Raw genomic sequence first — 20,562 nt, forward strand, 5'->3', positions numbered from 1 at the left:
TCATAATCTGTTTGGCTTTCCCAAGCTTAGATTAATATTTCTTGTGAAGTCTTACCTGAGAAATATGTTGCAACCATAGTGAACTAAATGGATTAAAGCAACCAACCTCCCACCTTCATCCCCTTCCAAATGTGAATCCACTCCACTTTAGGACCTGAAAATAATACTGAGATCAGTAGAAGAAACAGCTGGAACTTAATTAGCAATAGTTAAGAGTGCCAGTATTGTTATATCTATGCAAACAGAAATCTTGATACCTTGGGATTTCCTCATCCTAGCATGTTGTAACAGTTTCTAATTAAAACACTGGTGCCTGTGCTCAAAACATGCCAACTAGCAGCCTAGGAGGTTGCAATCTTTACTCGGAAGGTGCAGTTCAGATACGTTATTAAGCAGCATTTATAGTACTATGTTAACCTGACTTCTCCCTATGTCATTTCACTGCTGTGAGATTTTAAAGCTGATCCAAACACAGCAATGTATTTGTGCCAAGGGCTGGAGTGCCTGTATGCAGGGAAGATGATGCCGTGAGCTGGTGGAGTACAAGGATTTTGCGGAGAAATCAAATTTCAATTAAAAACAGCTGCTAAAGCAGGCATCTGCATTTGCAAGGTTCTACATCCCCGGCGATAGTAACACTGCAGTTAAATCTGTGCTGGTAGCATAAACACTAGAAATTTGGACACCTAAGTATCAATTACCTTGTTGAAATTAGTGAAGTTGCTCTGGCGCTGGACCAAGTTTTTCTAGCATGAAAAGTAGTCTCAACACATCATGTCATCCCTCTGTGTCCTGACAGCAGCTGTATGACTAAGAGCTGCGGTTACTTTATACCTTCTTGGTTTACTCTGAAATACGTCTGATGAATATAACACGATATAAACAGAGGGACAGCTATTATTGTGGCAGCTGTGTAAATACGTTCTGGAAAATAAAGATCACTCTCAGGATATTTACTGAAAACCAGTCCTGCCAGATGGAGTCTGCAGGAAAGATGTACATCACAAACGCCAAATTTATATGGAGTATTAAATGCAAACAGCCAGTAAGGCTCATCGAGGGCTACTGGAGTAAAAGAGTGGAGGAAACCTGACTGCGAGCCAGAGGAAGAACTTGGCATCTAGCAGCATTAAAAATCGATGATGTTTTGAATCTTCGAAGAGGTGAGCTGTTAAAAGTCAGAGCAGGAGCTCAGTGGCTCAGCAAAAGTTGTTTTTGAACAAACACTTGTTGAGCTTAGTTTTCCTGGAGGCATGTGGAAACACAGTTTTAGGCAGAAATCAGCCCAGAGATGAAACTTAAATGGGAAGTTAAGGTGGGAAAATGAATTTAAGCCTGTTATTTGCTGCCATAAGCTAAATCAGGGAGACAGTTTCATGTCATAGGCATAAAAATGGACCTGGCCTGAAATGAGCTTATACATATTAAATGCGTATCATTTTGGGTGCTTCAGTCTACTTGGGTTGATGGCAAATGTTTATAAGTGAAGTTCATGGATTTAGGGATGTGCAGCAGAATTCCCAAGGATGTGGGGGTTTCGGCTGAAGTTCTCCAGATGCTGACAACTCATGGACTGATGACAGAGAAATGTTCTCATTGGGCTGTGACTTGCGCAATGGCTTTGTGGATATTCTGATCGTGTGAGACTTGTTTATTTCTCCGCAGAGGAACCCCAAGCAAAAGCATCGTGCCCTTCTGCAAGAGAGCCGCTGCCTGACTGCGCTTTGCCAAAACCTTGAAACAAAACAAAAATGATGATCAGCAGCCCTTATTTCTTGTGCAGCTCCAGGATGATGTTTTTGCGTGTATTTCTTTACCTATTTCAAAATGCTGACTCCACAAAAGGAGCAGGAAATCCTTGTAGACTCGAGAGGGTGACCTTTACCTTTTGAGCATATCAAAGGCATGGTACGTCCTGTTTAAAATCTAGCAAGTTTAGTAATGAGGTAGATCTTAATTGGGTTAGAAACAGTCAAGGAGTCAACACTAGCTCTGTAGGAAGGTGCTTACCTCTGCGGCTTGTTTTCCGCAAGTCAGATCTGAAAGACTCTTCTTAGAGCAGATCAGCAAAAGGACGAGAGCAACAGTCACAGGTTGCAGCAAGGCAGGTTCCAGTTGGATATAAAGAAAAGCTCACGATGGGAGTGAGCAAGTGCTGGAACAGGGGCCTGGAGAGCCTGGGTAATCTCTTTTGCTGGAGACATGGAGACCTCCGCCGGGCAAGGGCCTGAGCAACCTGATCCGACTTTGCAGTTAGCTCCCCATGGACCAGGTGGCCAGACTAGATGAAATCCCTCCAGAAGTCCCTTCTGACCTAAATTAGTGATGATGAGCATCTGTTTCTAAAACAATGTAAGCAGAGTGATGTAAAACACATCTGGCGTTAGCGAACGGATGGGCGCTGGACCGCACAAGCAGCCTGCCACAAGAGGGAGCGGATGCCGGATGCTGAGCACCGCACGCCCCAGGCGTGTGAGCTCCCGGGTGGGCAGCCGTGGAGGGAAAGCTCTCGCAGACCTTATCCCCACGCAAGGGGCAACCACGGCGTTGCTGCCAAGCGCGCAGACCGTGACATGTGAGCCGAGGAAACACAGGCCGTTTCTTTGGTGCTGATCCAGGCGGAGCTGGTGCCAAGCTCGAGCTGTTGCATCCAGTACAGTGGAACGTGGATTTCGTCTCCGCTGCGTTTTCCTAACAAGGTAACCTGCTCCAGAGAGCGTTAAGATAAACAAGAAAAAGCTATAAATCTTGTGTCAACTTTCATTTTTCAACTCTGCTCAGTCAGCATGAAAAAAAAACCTGTCTGGGTTTCCTATTTTATGTTCAGTGCTGTTGAAAAAGGGGTGCCTAGTGTATCCTGTACCCTGTCATTTCTGAATGACGGGGTGCTTGAGTGTCTTTCTTACCTAACCACTTTTAAAGATAAATGAGTCTTACTGTAGTATAAAGAATATTTTGCACATTTTGTAACAGCAGGAAACCTAGAAGGTAATATTATTTTCTATATTTGGGTCTTAGTGATATTGGATTAAAGTTGAGTAGGAAACTCTTGTAGCTACCAAGAGCAGCATTTCTCTACAAATACACAGAGCTTCGATAATGTGTAGATGAGGATCAGTTCTGCTAGCAGTCGCTTGATGTTGCTGAGCACGCGGGCATGCTTCCTGCTTAAAATCTTCATGAATACCACCATGTACATAATATTGATGGGGGAAAAAAACTTTGGATCAAAATTTACAATGTGCAACAGCTTTATGCAGCATCAGAACAGAGTCTCTGGGTGAACTAGACTTGCTACTTTCTCACTGAGCATGTTGAACTGATGCTTAAATTACACAGCTTTTGGAATAGTAGCTATACTCCACTATACAGCAGAGTACACGATAACTTTTGAGATCTCAGTGCTCCCTTCTGCAGTCATTTTGTCAGGGTCTATCTAGACAGAGGCTGCAGCTCTGGGCTGTGAGCCCGGCAAAGGCTGCGCTCCCACCTCGGGAAGCGTTTCGAGAGCGGTTGTGTTTCCAGCAGTCAGTGTTGCTCAAAATCGTTCATTCATGCGCTGTCATCAGAAGAAAAGAGAAAGAAGTGCTTTCTGTCTCTTAGCTTTGATTTTTCCTGCTGTTCACATTTTTTCAAAACTCGGGGTGTGTTTGAAAATGCTCTCCTCCTACAACCGTCCGCTGCCTCTACCGTGAGTTAGTACCTGAGTGCGCACTTGGCGCAGGCGTGCAGGAGCGGCAGGCGGCCTCGCCGCAGCGCGAGTATCCCCGTGGGCTGCCCCACGCCGAAGCCAGGTTTGTTACCTCCTATGAGAGCATTATTTCCACAGGCCACATTTGTTACAGTAAAACTCAGTCATTAATGCTCATCCTCATGGCATTTGTCACTGTTTTGTAGCATAATTTTTGAAGGCAGCCTCTGAACAATTCCAAAATATCAGCAAGGAGTGGGCGAAACCCTGCCAAAAAGGATGAGCCTGTTGGGAGCAGGGGCCGGAGGGGACGCTGCTTGCACAGACCCTGGCACAGAGAGGGGCACCGGGACAGGTGCAGCTTAAACGGGGCAGCAGTGCAGGTCGGGGACCGCGGCAGGGTGGGTGGGGGGGGAACGCCAGGATCCTCGTGTGCAGTGCAGCGGGGTGCGTGCAGCGGGGGTGCTTCGTGGAGGGGAAGCTGTTTGCTCAAGCCTGTACATACTGTTCAAAGGCTTCTGGTTCGCCTTCCAGGAAAGCGGCCCGGCGAGGCTTGAGGTAGAAGAGATCTGCACCTTATCAAAGGAGCCAGCTGGGCCCTCGGGTTGAACGCTCCCAGCTAGCTGCTCCGCCAAGGTCAGCACTTTGAAGCTGGAGGTGGTTTTGCCTGATAATGTCTGGTCTGACACAGTACTATTGAAGTAGTTGTCAGGCTCTTTTGGTTTGTTTTGGGTTTAGGAAATTATGCCATAAAGCATATCTGTCTTGAAGTTACAAGAATTTCAGAAACTTAAGATTTCTGAGAAAATAGTCCTCATCAGTGGTCGTTAGGTAGTAAGACATGTAGCATTAGCAAGAGCTCCCATTTACTTCCTAATTACTGGATTCAGTAATCTGAATTTGTCAAAAAGCCTTTAAAAGCTGTAGACAGAAAAAAACAACAGTGAAAGAAAGAATGGGGACCTGACTGGAAAGAAATTCAGTGGTTGTTGTTTTATGAAGGGAAGTTTTGAGCAATCTTTCTCAGCTGGCAATATGAGGTTATGTAACATGCAAAAAACTTGCTGTCTACATGCATGGTGGAGAGCATGTGAGATATCCAAGCATGCACAGGGCAAAAGCTAAGAGTGAATTTACAAATATAGAAGCACTCTTATAGTCCTTAAAGGGTTCCTCTTTTGCAGGAAGTCTGGGATGAGCTATCACACTTGTTGCTTTTTCTTTTTCCCTTGAGATCCTGAAACACCTTCAATCCACGTCTGTATTTATTCTCCTTCATTCCTACCTCAGCCAATGCGCTTACCAGCACCGTGTCTTCTCGTTGCTCCGCGGCACTTTGGGTCACCTCCCCGTCTCAGCCCCGCGCGCGGTGAGCTGCAGCTGGGGAGCGCTGGGGGTGACCCCATCAGCCTTGCCGAGGAGGGCCCTGAGCAGAGCAGCACGTCGGGGAAGGGATCGCCCGCTGGAGGTTCCCAGTGGTGATACTCGCATCGGGGCAGCGCTAAGGAGGTCTCTAAGCAGGGCAGCAGATAAGTGTAACGTGATTTGGAGCGGTAGTGGTGGAAGGAATTTTGAACAAAAAAACTGAGGGAAAGACTTGCAGGTGAATTTGAAAGTGATCAGCATATTTAAAAAAAAAAAAAACATACTTGATATGCTGCGTGTGTCTTTGCTCCTAAAGTAGGTTTCATTTAATTTTAAACGTTTTATTTAAAAGCTGGTGTCCTAGTTTAAGCAGTAAGGAGAACTAATGCTTTTGCTAGAAATCAGCAAGGAAATCAGAGTGCTGACCTTGCAGTTCACGGCGTACAGACATAGCTGAGTCTACGAGATGTCCTGAGGTTTAAGCAAGGCTGTAAGCTGTGCAGTGAAAAGCACAGCAAACTGCAGAGTAAAGGTTCACTTCCATGCCAAATAAAGCAAGCGTCTCTTTCTGGGATCCAGGCAGAAAGTTTTTACCTGGGGTCCTGCTCAGCTTGAGCTCCCCGAGCTGTTGCAGCTCAGCTGCTACCACGCTCGGAGGCAGCTGGCTCGGAGCTACCCTGGTGCTGCCTCCACGAGCTCTCGGCAAAACTGGACTGTGCGGGGGAGGAACCTTGCTGTTTTTCAGGAGGCGTTTCTCTCTTGAGCTGTGAACTCTATTTTATTGCACTTTATATATGTGATTGAGCACAGTAATCCAGTGTGCTCGGCTATTAATGTCAAGGCTGTCATGAGGTGTTTTAGAAAAGAATGAGATGGAAAATAAGGATCAAAAGGGATCAAAGGAATGTTGTTCCTAACCGGGATTTGATGCACTTAAATAGCAGCATCTGTTTACTGAATTTTTTGCAGTGAGGTCTGGCCTGCCTGCTGGAAAGGAGAGGAGAGGCCTGGCAGCTTGTCTGTATTTCCAAAGATGGTAAATGACAGAAGCATGCAGAAAAGCTTTCCTTTCTTACTGTGACACTTTCCACCGAAATGCGTCTATTTTAAAAGAGCAGCCCCCCTTCCACCCAGCCCCTCCTACTGCATCCTAATACGGCAGATCTGGCCTCCCAGCTTCACCACAGTGCCCTTCTCCCTAACGTGGGAACCCTCAAAACGCAACGCATGCTCTCTGCGCTCCTGTTTTACTGATAGCAACTTCCTGGCCGTTCAGAGCCTGAAGAATGTAAACCAATGGCTGAAGCGAAATAGCGTGAGTAGCAAAGCTGTATTTCTGCAGCTGGAGTCTGCCAAGACTCGCTCTGTGCCCAGCCCAGCTCTCCAGGGGCTTAATTTAGTACTTGTTGGTCTGCGAGCCGGTGGCTTTTCTAAGCCTGATGCCCCAAAACTGCCGGGTGTGCGCTGTGGGCCGGGGTGTGCCTGGAAGCGAGTCCCGCTCTGAGCGGGAGGTGCGAAGGCAGGTCTGGAAAGGGGCAGTCCAGCTCTGAGAAGTGGCAAGCGGAGGAAACAGCAGTGCGTGTTCCACCTCACTCCTTATCTCTTTCCCCCTGTGTGCTGCAAGCCTGTGATGCTGTGTGTAGCTGGAGCGGGGCTGCACGGCAGAAGAGAGTTTTCTCTTTGTGCTCGTGGTCCCCTAATGTCACCCCCGTTTCTCCGGGACGTTTGCAGAGCTTCGGCTGCACGGCCCACCTCGGAGCAGGAGAGACGTCTTACTTTATATCCCTACTGCACTGTACTATCCAACTTTCTGCACCAGCTTAATTAAGATAAATCAATTGTAAGCAAACCACTGCAGATTTAAATGCGTACAAGACTTTGATATGATTCTGTTTATCTTTTATTTTTGGGGAGTACCCTGTTGCATAAATGGATTTTATTGAACACAAGTAAGAAAAGGAAACCAAACGCAAGGTCAAAGTAGTGCAGCAGGACTCACGTTTTGAACCTGAATTTAACTGTATCTAGATGTAATGTGTAGCCTAAGGAATTATAAGTCTGTATATCTTTCCATATCTGCATGAAAATTGAGGCAGAGCATAATCTATAAATATTCAGTTTCCCTGAATAAAAGTAAGAACAGAGGTCAGCTTGTTCACAAGTGGCACACCTCAGCAGTTTCCAAGGACAATTCAAATATTTTTGCTGCTAAAGGCAGCATTAAAAAAAAAAAAGGCACTCCTATTATTTTCTTCCTATATACAAATATGAAGCTGTGGCAATGAATGAAAGCAGAAAAATCTTCCTTCCAACCAGTTAATATGGGAAGAACATAGGAGGATCCCTTGGTTATTGCGCGGTCATCAGAAGAAAAAGTCGCTTCTTCCGTCAGGTATGGTATGAATCCTAGATAAACTGAAGTGTTGCCACAGAGTAAATAAACTCTGGCGAGGGCGTGTTGCTTGAGCATATCATCCTGGTCTTGCGAGGTCTTTCCCTTAGTCCAGCCCCAGTAGTTGGGGCTGAAGGAAACTGTTCCCATGAGAAAACCCAGATGTGTAGACTTAGGATGTGAACTGATTCCCATATTGTCCTGAGGGCCTAGCCAAAAAATACTTCTGTTTTGCACATATGAGAAAAAGCTCAATGGAGTTGATCCTCTCTGTGGGGCATGGGAAGATGCACCATTATACACCCTCACAGGGACCAGTCCACTTCTACAGAGCTTTCCTGTACGTAGCGTTGGGCCTCTTCCCCTTGCAGATACCCTCTGTGCCGTTCCTTAGGTTATGGGTTTCTCGTGGAAAATACTAAGGAGCGAGGAGTGCTCCTCTCTTTAGTTAGCGCCACAGTCCCCCTCGTATCGTGTTTATATTGGATCGTCATTTGCGCCTGCGTGCTACCATGTTTATTCAGCTGCCCTCGGGACCGCTTCAGAGCTGGCTTTAAACCTGCTTCTCCATCTCGCTTTCTTTCGCATAAGGTTGTGTGTTGCCGCTGTTTGGAAGCACTTTTTGCCAGCTGCTCCCACCAGGTAACGCTTTCCCGGGTCTCGTGCAACGCAAGAGGCTGCAGCTAACTTCTCAAAAGAGGAAATTAGGAATTTTTGTCAAAGTAAAAGGATTTGTTAGAACGGCAGTTGGCACCTTTCTAAAGCCACGGTGTGAGGTCATTGCTGATTTTATTTTTACTTGTAAGCCTTTATATTATTTTGATTTAGAGGGAAAATGTGAAAAATGCATTTTTATTTTAAAAGTCTTAATTACACAGCTTAGTTAAACTTATACTGGCTTATTATTAACATATAATTCCTTTAAAAAGGAATATAAACATATTTATGTTCCATCAGACATAGACAGGGTAAATAAGCCAGTTAACTTTTTCTTTGATTTATGCTCTGCATCTTGTGGGCAACTGGAAAATGGTATGATACATAGGCTGGAAATATATGTTTATTAAGAATATGGCTTTCATGGTGCTGCTTTTCGGTGTCCTGGTTCCAGGCGTACTCTTATTTCAGCTCAGATTTTTATAATCAAGATGTTGTAGTAAGAGGAAGAAAGGGGTTTTGAGCAGGATGCTATCAGCAGGTAATCTGCTCAGAGTGACTTGAAATCACTTCCAAGGCTGCCGTTGTCTGTGGGTCTCCCTTGGGATATCTGGGCGTTTATTCAAGAACATGCAGCTTTGGAAAGGAATCCGTTTCTTGGGAATGTGTTCCTGTCTCCTGCTGTTTAGGAAGCCTGACACAAAGGCAAGGGAAATGTAGGCGAGCTGAATCTCTGTTGCTTTGTAATTTTGTTGTATCTTGGATAGTTGCTATTCTATTTTCACCTCTGGAGATGAGGAATTAATGAAAACTACTTCCTATATTAATAAAAACAAACAACCTTTTGTGCTGCCAGAAGAAGGTTTATGAACATAAGCTTCATTGTCTCAGAGTGGAAAGCAAAGGAAATGTCGATGTTATGTTTCTTTTTTTTAATAATCTTTCAGAAGAAAAATTGAGCATTGACTGTGCACTATTAAAACTGCAGACTTTATCCTCTGGACTTCTTCTGTTATGATAAAAAGGAACTCACAGGGTCCCTGCCTGTAAATTCGGGTGTCACTAGAAGGACCAAGGAGATGCCTGCTCCTCTGCTTTGTAGGTCATTCTGCCAGGAACTGTGAGTGCAAAATACAGATTTTCAGCTCCTAGTGGAATTTATATTTCCTTTATGCAGAACAGGAGGTATTTCCAAACTGCTTGTAGCAATGCTTTGTGACTGACACCTAAAAGACTTGCACAAGTTTGAGTACTATATTGGGAAAAAAGAAAAAAAGGGGGGGGAAAAAAAGAAAGAAAAAGAGTACCGGGTGCTTTAATTACTCTTTGTTTTCATACCCATTTTTGTAATGGAAATGAAGTGATCCTTTCAAGTTTGGCACATATTGCCCTTGCTATGACATGGAGAAAGTGTTAGGTCTTAGTACTGTGCAATGCTGTGAGGTGCTGTGTGTTTTAGGGTTTACTCAGAAGATGATGATGATTTTTAGAACTTCTCAACAACAGTTTCACTGTTCAGTTCAGTGGAAGGTTTCCCAAATAGTAGGAACAAACCAGCTGATGTGGCTCCGATGGAGAGCACTTCTCGGTGGATGCACAGCTGCTTCGGGGAGGCGGGAGCACAGGGTCTGCCAGACCGGCTCTGCTGGCTGGGGGTGGGATGGTTCCCTCCGTGGGCAGCCGGTGGCAGCTGCAGTGTTTATGGGGTGGCTAAAGATGTAAAAACTTGCAGCTTGGAGAATGCAGCTGTCTTACTGTTTCCCCTGCTACCTTTCCCTTCTGTTTGTTCTTCTCTTTTTCTGCAGAGTTTCACCCCAGGCTTACCAGAAAGAGAGGCATTTTGGCTCTGCGTAAACTAGTAAGTCCACCACCTCTGCAGATGGGAAACATTGCTGTTTCGTTGTCATCAGTGAATAATTGTGGCATCTCTGCTTTAGCAAACGTGCATACAGAAATGAAGAGAAATCCGACACAGCTGTTCCTGTGGCTGCTGGTGTTCCTCTCCGATGCCGTGCCATTCAGCGACGAGAAATCTCTGAGAGAGCGAGCTACGGAGCTGATGCAAAATACACGTTTAATTGACGGGTATATAAACTGTCTTGTGTTCAAATAAACCCTCTTGGGGAATCTTCCTAAGTGAGGAGGAGATAGTAAAACGTGTTTGGATGAGTGGAGGTATAAGCAGTGTGCAGCACATAGCAGTCAGTTATTGTTGCAGTGATTTATGTCTTTAGGAATTTCAGTTCAGAAGGTGCTTACTATAGGGTCAGGTTATTCTAAATGAACTCGCAATTTTCTGATTGGATTCCACCGCCTGTGTATTTTTTTCCTTTACGCAATATCCTTGTCTCCTTCCTGTAATTTAATGGCATCTTTCATTAGCCAGGACTTCTGCGCACAGCTAGGAGTAAGGCATCATAACTTGAAGGGGTGGCCTTGCAACTCGGAGGAATGGTTGTGCTGAGTGTATTTTGACCTGGCACATGATGCCATGCCACAGGTATTTGCTTCTAAGGAGCGTGGCTGCTGATTTCAGCTCTGCTGTTCCTTCAGAAAGGATGGGGAGGAAAATATATATAGAAACGTATCAGCTGCAAAACTGGAAAAGGCAAAAAGCATTTTTGCTGTCTTGATTAGAAAGCGCTTTAAGGAATAAAACTCATTTGAGAAAGGAGGGAGTCTTTTAAGCATACGTTACTGCAAGTATTACTGGCAATTACTGGCTTAAAGGGCTAAGTTAAGAAAGGGACAGTTAAGAAATTAAGTTTGGGTTAGGAGGTTAGGAGGGGAAGGGTTAGGAGGGGAAGAACTTGTCTCTCACAAGCCCTTTTTGTTTACTATTCTAGCCACAATGACTTTGTGCTGCGGCTGAGAATGTTTTACCAAAACAGACTCAGTAAAGTCAACTTAAGGGAACTCAACAAGACCCACACAAACCTTAAGAAGCTTCAGGCAGGCTATGTGGGAGCTCAGGTACGTGACGCCGCCACCGCAAGACTGAGAATGTGTTTTTGCACTTCCCCCTGCCTCCTCAGTCACAGAAGGACTCTGGGCTTTGGGTTTTGGTTCTATGTTGAGAGAGAAAAAGCAAAATGAAACTGAAGAGCAGCAGACACTTTTCATAATATTTGTGTTGGAAATGTTTGTGCTTTAGAATCCAGGTACAAGATCTTAACCAAAACGGTGGCACTTGTTTTGTGACAAATGAACTAAAGTAAACTTGCACCTATTTTCCTGGGTGTACTGTGGTGTAGTTGAGTGTGTCAAAAGGCCTTAATCATGCTTAGGGTGGAGGCTCTTGCCTTGAAGCTGTAACTCTTCCTTTTGGGGGGAAAAATTGTCGTGGCAACTCCCTTGTAAACTGTAGGAGATGAAATGCTTTTCATTACTGTGGTCTGTGCTCATGAGCTTGTTATTAGCAATTGGACGTTTCCAAGTTGGAGCCCAGGTTACCTAGTTCACTTGTCAATGTCTCTTGCAGTTTTGGTCAGTGTATGTTCTTTGCAGCGCTCAGAACAAGGATGCTGTACGCCTGACCTTAGAGCAAATTGATGTTGTCAAGAGGATGTGTAACAGCTACGAAGAACTTGAACTTGTGACGACTTCCCAAGGTGATGCTCTTTTTTTCCCTAATAGATTTTTTTTTTTTTTTTTTAATGAAATGGCAGGAGGTATGTGCAAAAGAGAGAACTGCAAGCAGGCAAGTTATCCTGGTCTTAAGAGTAACTCTTTATTCACTGAAGCACAATAACTGACTGTGCATAGTCCCAGCAGTCAGAAGATAACTTGCCATATGAGTGTGCACTGAGATGAAGTACATGTTACATAAAGATGTTTAATATTATTGCTTGTAACTTGCAATAACGATCATTGCTCAGTAGAGCTGGCTTCTTATCTATCATGAAATTACTTTGCAATTATCTTCCTCTGACATTTCCAGGCATCTCGGACAGTAGGAAGATCGCATGCTTGATAGGAGTGGAAGGTGGCCACTCCATTGACAGCAGTCTGGCAACGCTGCGGATGTATTATGACCTGGGCGTTCGCTACTTGACTTTAACACATTCCTGCAATACGCCGTGGTAACCAATGTGCATGTGTTTGTGTATTTGTCTAGTGCAAAGTGGTGCCACTTCCAAGATGGGGCAAAAACTGATTCAGACGGAGGGGTCTCCTGTGGCAGACTAGGTCTGAACCACCTCGATAACCATAGGTTTTCTGGGTAATCCAGCCTGCTGTGGGGCAAGTGAGAGACACTGTGACAATTTGGGATCTTTAAAATTTTGTTAACAACAGAAATGTGGGGAGATTGCCATCCCCTTTCCTTTACTAGGAAAGTTGCCTAGGGCAAAGCAGGTAGAAAAAGGACTAAAAATGCCTATGATGTAGATCAGAGGGTAAACGCTATGTGAGCGCTCAGCAGTCAGCAGCCAAGACTGTCCTCTCTGGCCAGCTCAAAAAGCACGTGTCTCCTGTGCAGCTACCAGAGGGATGCTTGGTTCCTGTGTCACAGCAACAGCACCTACTCCTTCCTGCTAGGCAGACTTCCCCTTTACCCTGACTCGGGGAAAAGGGAAGCGTGTGTGGAGAGGGCTGGTTTCTGGCTGATGGGAAACCGTAATTTCAGATTTCAGTGTATCTGTGTTTCCTGACAAAGGCTTGTTTAACGGGAAAATTTCTGACAAGCTTCTCTTTGCTTGTGTTGTGTCGCTTCATAAACGTGCAACAGTCCTGAACCTGAAGGAATAACTTACAGAAGACAGTTATGAACATAAGGTGCACTGTGCAAATAAGATGCATATTATGTAGCTCGTTATCCCTAAATCTGGCTATGTGACCTGACGGGGGTGATTTCTATTGTGTGTGGGATAAGAAATGTCAGCTGCTGATATTGCAGTCTCCAGAACGATGTGATGTTTCTCCTACCTTGCTCCCCTTTTTAAGGTCTGAATCATCATCTAAAGGAATACATAGCTTTTATCCTAATGTTGCTGGTCTGACTGCATTTGGCCAAGTAAGAACTTCTTTTGAATGATAATCAAAACAATATCTTATGCAACTAACAACTTCTGGCTTTATCTTTTCAAAAAGCAACTTGTCATTAAAAATTATTTACTGGAAATTCTTGCTACTCGGGAGAGGGTGAGAGCTCAAACAAACCAAATTCCTTGCGATGTTCCTAAGGCTAACGGGAAGCATTAGACTTAATTACAATTGTTCTAATACAGATCAGATGTATGAATTAGTCTGTGGAAGTAGTGGGATTTGAATAAAAATCTGAAGGATTACGTTTGGAGTACTTATGTCCTGATAAAACACAGATTGACTGAGCTTTCCAAATCTTAAGCATGTGGTGGTGTGCCACTTAATTGTGAGTGAAGAAGCTAATATTAAATTAACAGGTAAATAGACACCCAAACAGGCATAGCATGTTTACAACTAGCTGACAGCTGCAGAATCTGTTTATCTGGTTTCATACATCAACTAAATGGTTTCCTTTAAAGAAACATAATACTAATACTGTTGTTTGTAAATCTGTTTTAGGAAGTGGTAGAGGAGATGAATCGCCTGGGTATGCTGATAGATTTATCTCATACTTCATATTCCACAGCAAAAGCTGCACTACGTATCTCAAAAGCACCATTAATTTTCAGCCATTCTTCGGCTTTTGCTGTTTGTAACCACTCAAGAAATGTTCCTGATGATATCCTCCGGCAACTGGTGAGTGATTTGGGGTGGGGGGAGAAAAAAGAAAAACAGGCAACTTTTGCCTGGCCCGTGATGTTATATTCACCTGCGGATGGATGGATAGATGGAGCTGGAGCACAATCCACATAAGATGCTTGTGAGGTTTGCAGAAAGCCTGAGTGGCCATTCATTGCCTCTCCCTTTCTCTCTTTCAGAAAAGGAATAAGGGAATTATCATGGTGACTTTCAACGCAGATGTACTGGCCTGTGGCAGAAAAGTTGTTAATGTTTCTACCCTGGCAGGTTTGACGTTAACATACCGCAGTTCTTATGCGTGGCTTCTATGAATTTCTCAGCATTTAAGTCATGTTTCAGATGGAGGAAATCATGCTGCTTGCTTATCCCCTATTCCACCTTACCCCAGCTCTGGGTCTTTTTGGAGCTTACATTCATTAAACCATAACAAGAGGTACAAGATATTAGTATGTAGCTGGAGGAACTGATGCTCCCAAAGGGAGCCAAGTATCATTAATCCCAAAGTAGTTGTTACTTTCTGGAAAATGCCCTAAACTTTTGTAGTTAAGAGTGGAAAACCCCGGTATATAATGGATAACATAAAATCTATTTGTGTATGTGGGATATTTGCTGGGAATTAATGTACTGTGATGTTCATGTCTTTTTCCTCGTTAACATCTCACCAGTGTAGCTGTTACTTTGAAGACTGTTACCTGGGGTACATAGCAACAACTAACATACAGTTAAGCACCAGTAAATATCAAGAATACATCAACTGCATTATTATATTTTAACTTGTTTTATCAGGATGTCTTTAGACTTTTTTTTAAATTTGATTATGAATCCACGATTAAGAAGAACATTAGCCTAGCACCAATGTGTCTGAACAGAATTACTTATCATTGCTGTATGCCTAGATGACATTTTGGTTTCTTTGATATTTTCTTTTAGATCATTTTGACCACATAAAGAAAATCGCAGGTTCTGAATCAATAGGAATTGGTGGTGACTATGATGGAGTGGAACAGTAAGTAAAACCATACGTGCACTAATATTTTCTTCTTACATTATGAGGGTTTTGATTCCTTTCGGGGAAAAAGAAGGCAGACTGAAAGAGCTGTAGCAAGCTATCCTGTGATGACAACTAAAACAAGTTTTATAAAAGACGGCTCAAGCATTTCTTGTTAGAACTGTATGCAGCTGTGCTCCAAGTGTGGAAACTAGTCCTGATGTCCTGCAAGCTCTGCAATGGTGCTTTAGGCAGGGGTTTGTGCATACAAAAAGGGTGATGGAGGGTGCCTTCTTCCAGAAGTCAATGATGAATGATAGAAAAGCTGCCTCAGCTCTTGGAAGGTAAATGTGTTAGCTCAGTGGTGCTCCAAAGGTTGATCTTCCACTATTTCTTTGTGGTGGGGAAGCCCGAAGTGCTTTGGGTCTGCGAGAGTGCTCCTGCTCCTCGGGCTTGGGCTGCCGCCCTTGGCACCTGCTTGAGGGAAGCAGAGCATGGCGGACTGCCTGGTCTCTGCAATGTGACCTCCCTGCTTGCTCACTCCTTGGAGATGCTGTGAGATGGGCTAATGATATGTTGCAGCACAGGAAATTAATGCAGATTCAGTGGCATGTGCCAGCATAACCCTAAACTTTTTTTTGTTGTTGTTGTTGAATCTTCAGCTCCTCCATCTATTTGCTGGGGTCAGACACATTTGGGTATGAAAGTCACGCTCAGATTCCCATCTGTAAAGTAGGATGACCACAAAATAATTTTCTCCCATGGGTTTATCTGATCATCACTCTGAAATTATAATCTCCAAATAAACCATAGTTTACAACAGAAGGAGACGTGTTATTCTGCACATTTTTACAAAGAGCACCAGTTTAATTGATGGTGGAGTTACTAAGGTTGTAACTAAACCCTAGAAAGTAATTGCACAGATTGCTTGAGATATACTTATGACAGCAGCCTCACCAGAAGAAAAGAATAACAGAAAACATTAGTGGTTTCAAAATAAAGTGGAAGACTCATGGAAATACAACTTAAAACAGCTGTTAAATGCAGGTTTGGCAGCTCCTTACTTCCAGCTTCCCTTTATTCTGAAAAGAATTAGCACAAGGCATGCAATCGGTTTTGCTTATCGTAATTTCTTCAGTGGAGGTTTCTGAGTAGTTGTCTTTTCATCGCCTAAACTACTGCTCTAATTCCTGCTATAATTTTATTCTGTTTGGAAAAGTGACTTTGTAACCAACAGGATACAAAAAATTACCTGCAATTCTTTACTGCATCATGCTTCTGCAGGTTCCCTTTTGTTCACAGCTACATGGGTGGAGTGCACTAACTCCATCTGTTAATATAGCTCTTTGTTCTTACTCTGAAGGCCAGATGTAAGGGGAGACTTACTGCCTACATGAATCTCTTGCATTTTTTAAAAATATCCTTCCTACTGCTGTCCTGCCTGCACATAAGTGCTGCTTCATTCCAGAATACACAGTTTAGTACTTCTAACAGGATCCTCCATGTAGGAAAAAGCCTCATATTGTGTCCCAGTCCTGCTTTTGACTATGTCAGCTGGAGTCTTCATTTTCCCTTTTTTTTTTCTTTTTTGACTTTTCAGAGAAAGAATTGAGTTCCTAGTGACCTCTTTCCTAAAGTGAATTTGCGTGAAACAATAATTAAAAGAAAAAATCTTTCTGTACATTTTTCAGTGATCTTTGTTGAATGTTTTTGTGTGATTCTTGTCAACAGCTTCCCCGAGGGACTGGAAGATGTTTCTAAATACCCCTCTTTGATTGGGGAACTTCTAAGACGAGGGTGGAACGAAACCGAACTGAAAGGGGTCTTAAGAGAAAACTTCCTCCGTGTCTTCAGGGAAGTGGAAAAGGTAAAATTGAAAACTGAACTGAATCCCGATTCCTCCTAAGGGGGGAGGAGAGGAACTGTCAGTGCCTTGCTGTTTTGCTCAATGAGAGGGTTAGGAGGGAATGTAAGCACTTTATGTAATAATTCCAAATACCGGGAAAGCAACCAAGATCGCAAAAGAGCGTTAGCAGAATGAAGTGTGAGAGAGTGGACAGAGCTCTGTGGGGCTTTTTTTTCCCCTCTGTGGTAATCTGCTAAGTACACGTTGGCTTTTAAATGGAATCACTTGATGGCGTGGAGAGACTGCAGGCAGACCCACGTCACAAGAGAGCGGCTCCGGCTGTGCGTGCTGGCGCGGTAAGGAATGCTGACTCCTGCAAGTCCATTGAATTACTGTCATGGGACCAGGCTGGGGTCCAAAGGCATGAGTAGATTGCTAACAAGCTAGATCACAACAAGCTATAGACCTGAACGGTAGAAGCTCGTGCGGGGATGAGGGCAGGAGGGAGACTGTATGAGAATGAGGACTCCTTAGAGGATAACTTTTTCAAACGCCCAGCTTGAAACTTGCCAACCACTTACCTCCTTCTGTTTCTCTTTACAGGGATAAGTAAGTAGATACTATATACAGAGCTTTATAGACAATATATATTTCACAGTGATTTTTTTTCCTTCTGTTTGCCCTTTTTGGGGTATGTTAGCTGAATAGAAATCAGGGAATTTTCTTCTTTTCCAGTTGTATGTGGAGCAGACTGACATTGAGAGGCTGAAAATCATCACACTCATCCATCTATGAGATCTAATAGTTTTCTTCCTTCTAAGTTAGACATGTTTGAGGCTCTGTCTTAAGACTGTGAGCTGATTTCAGGGAAGAATGCCCATGAGCTTATTTAAGGCTTTCCAGTTAATGTATGCATAGGTACCAGGAACCAAGACAAGGAACAGCCAGACCTGTGACTCTTGGTATAACGTATGTGTAACGAATTCTGGGAAAGAGTTTGTAGGAACATAAACATCATGATGATGATGATGGTGCTTTCCTCACATTCAAATGTGTTTTTGCAATACAGTTTGAGCCGCTTCACTTGAAGTGGTGTTGAATTTGCTAGTAGCACAGAACTTCTTGCTCTTGTGCTAGTCTAATTTTTCAGGGCCATCCTTTTGAATTGTTCTAGGTGCGGGACAGTGGACTAATGGATGTAGGTGAGAGAGAAATCCCTCAAGAAGAAGTGCAAAATTCCTGTCGCCTAGACCTAAATAATTATCGACTTCAGACAGCCACGTCCTTTGGATTTCCTTCTGTGGCACAATCTTTCAGTCTAACACTTGTAATTGTGGTATATGTAATACTGTATTATGAATCATAAGATCTATGGAGTCAAGAGAGAGATAAATGGAGTAACCTGCAATGCAACTAGCTATCTTTTTTTGGGTGTTGTTAAAATAAGGCTATGCTAAAATTTTGATATAACTTCTATAAATTCACCTGCATACCTGAAAGTTAATGTAGATTTTAAATGTTAGGGCAAAAGCATTTGGAATTTGGAGTGATAAATTCTATGTCATCTTAGCAAAACTAGGACCAACAGATGAAAATTATTCACATCTAATGAATAAATCCTCTGATATGTGACACATGTTTTTGGTACCCATCCTGTGGTACTTGATATAAACATTGGGGTTCAGAAATACCTATCAGCATTTCCATATGGGAACTAGAGGATGGGATTCAGACAGCTATGCTAGGATGCTTTCAGTAATAGTTCTGGTTAAATGCATACAACCTTCATCATCAGTTAGTGGCTTGGTGAAGACCACCTCTGGAAATGTAGAAGAGCTGCTTTTTTAAAAAATTTTTTAATTTTTTTTTTTTTTTTTTAATATATGAGAAACTGGGTGATATGAATGGGTGAATTCAGATGTCATGCCTACCACTAGCATTAGGGATCCATTCTGCAGCACTAAACTCCTACTTTTGAACCCTGACAAGGACATAAGGGTAACTGGAGAGTAACTGAAGGGAGGAGGTTGGTGTCATGTATTCAGGTAGGGGTGACCAGGCAGAGCTGTAGATGCTCTTCTGTAATTTGGGGGATGCTGTTCACTGCATGTCCATAGAGTTGGGAACAGGAGTAAGCCAGGCCAAAACAGGAATTATAGGTATTCAGAGGGTGAGATCTTGCTCTGATATTTTTACTGCAATCAGAACAGCAAAAGAGTGCTTAAATTAAATTTTATTAAAATGTTCTTCAGCTTTTTGGAAATCTTCACATTTTGAGCAATGTTCCTGAAATGGACTTATCAGTAGCAGTTTTTATTAATATTACAGACAGCTAAGATCAGAGCATTGCCAAAGTATTAAAAAACCTGATATTAACTTTTTTTAAAAAAATTTATCTTCTGCTGCTTCAGCTTTTGGAATGTGCTTCTTTCAGATTCACAATGTATGTGAGGCAAAAAGCTGCTACTTAATAGAAAGGCATATATTGTGACAGGCCTATTCTTGGTAGGCTCATGTGACTTAGAGCTGGAATTTTAATTAAAATAACATGAGATTCACGCTGAAATTGCAAGATAGCATCACTGAATCTTTGTGGTTGCTGATAAACACCTTTTTTGTTATGTAATAATATTTGCTTTTGTTGTGATTTACTGATATAATATCTGCACAATTTAGCTTTAGTATAGTATCAAGCAAAGTCTTGTAATTGGGCTATGGACAGTATTTGTAAACACACCAAGCATTTACCAACTGAAAGACAATGCTAAGCATGAATAGTTTGGAAGCAGCAAGTCAGCCGTTCTCCAGAGTCACCTAAGACTGTTCCTGCCATCTGTTGTTGCCCGTGTACAATTAGGCTTGCTGGATGAAGACCGTGCTCCTTTTATTGCTTCAAAATGAAGCTTCATTAACTCCCCTGATAAGGTGGCCTCTTGTTGAATAATCTAGTGCATACAAGCCATATTTTTAAGCACAGTTCCTCAAAAAATATTGAGCTTGGTTATGTATATACAAGCTGGAATTACTGCACTGACTCAGGTGTCTTGCCTTCCTTGATACTGCTTAACTAGCATCAGAACTTGTTTTTAAGGCACATAATACTGGAATGAGGATGAATTCAACAGGACAAATATATACTTCTCATCAATACTTTTGCTAATAACTTTGTAAGCTGTTGGGAAACTGCCTTCCATCATCTCTTTGCACAGAACTAATACTGCAATAGTAAGTGCATTGCACATTTGAAATATAAGATGCTTGTTTAGCCCGTCCAGCTTTTTTCCTTCTACCATGTCACTTCCCTGCCCGCTAATTTCTACCTTTTGTCCACGCAGCAGCAAGGATTCAAAATATATTCCTCTTCTTGAAGATACGGGTAATAATTTCATATGACTTTGATTCCATCATCCTATAGATCCTTGTAGCTTACTTCCTTGTTTTAGCTATAGTATATTGCACTTATTTGTTTGACTGCTTTCTGTAAAGAGTAACTTGTATCCTTGTGGCAAAACATACACACAAAATTTAAATAAAAATTTCTTTAAACTCAGCTAGATATTGGTGTAATTTGGCAAAACACTGTAATGTTCAGAACTGCGGAAAACCCCAAAGTAAGGTGCAATTCTGCTGCGTGGGGAAGACCAGGGTTCCGTGAGGCCGCAGGGTGTGCTCCATGCTGGAACGCAGCTTTGCCGTGGGAGGCAGGAAAAAGTCAGGTAGGTTTTACCCTGGAGCCTCCTGGATATGGGCAGTTGGCCTCACCTTCGCTTGGCTGCAGCCCAACATGTAGAGAAGTCTGAGCACGCACCTATGGAAAGGTGATACAGATGACTCAAAGTCACTGTAGTGAGACCGTGCTGATGGTGCTTCCTGCAGCACATCACTTGGTCAAGCAGGTC

General features: G+C 43.1%; 1 protein-coding gene across 3 annotated transcripts; it reads left to right on the plus strand.

Moving 5' to 3' along the window:
* The first annotated feature begins 1,172 nt into the window (after positions 1–1,172).
* On the plus strand, positions 1,173–20,213 carry LOC112984320 (dipeptidase 2-like). 3 transcript variants are annotated; one of them, XM_026102116.2, is made up of 12 exons: positions 1,173–2,699; positions 9,911–9,963; positions 10,043–10,190; positions 10,952–11,078; positions 11,587–11,716; positions 12,046–12,187; positions 13,050–13,119; positions 13,650–13,826; positions 14,009–14,096; positions 14,760–14,835; positions 16,549–16,684; positions 17,838–20,213. In XM_026102116.2, exons 3-12 carry the CDS (start codon positions 10,060–10,062, stop codon positions 18,027–18,029), a joined length of 1,269 nt encoding a protein of 422 aa, XP_025957901.2. In that variant the 5' UTR covers positions 1,173–2,699; positions 9,911–9,963; positions 10,043–10,059; the 3' UTR covers positions 18,030–20,213. The 3 variants fall into 3 exon arrangements, with proteins under 3 accessions (XP_025957901.2, XP_064375571.1, XP_025957902.2); XM_064519501.1 differs by lacking the exon at positions 1,173–2,699 and adding an exon at positions 5,019–6,371; XM_026102117.2 differs by lacking the exons at positions 1,173–2,699; positions 9,911–9,963 and having other exon boundaries at positions 10,051–10,190; positions 11,613–11,716.
* Positions 20,214–20,562: the final 349 nt, after the last annotated feature.

This window comes from Dromaius novaehollandiae, chromosome 13 (assembly GCF_036370855.1).
Source record: "Dromaius novaehollandiae isolate bDroNov1 chromosome 13, bDroNov1.hap1, whole genome shotgun sequence".
Classification (NCBI taxonomy): Eukaryota; Metazoa; Chordata; class Aves; order Casuariiformes; family Dromaiidae; genus Dromaius; species Dromaius novaehollandiae.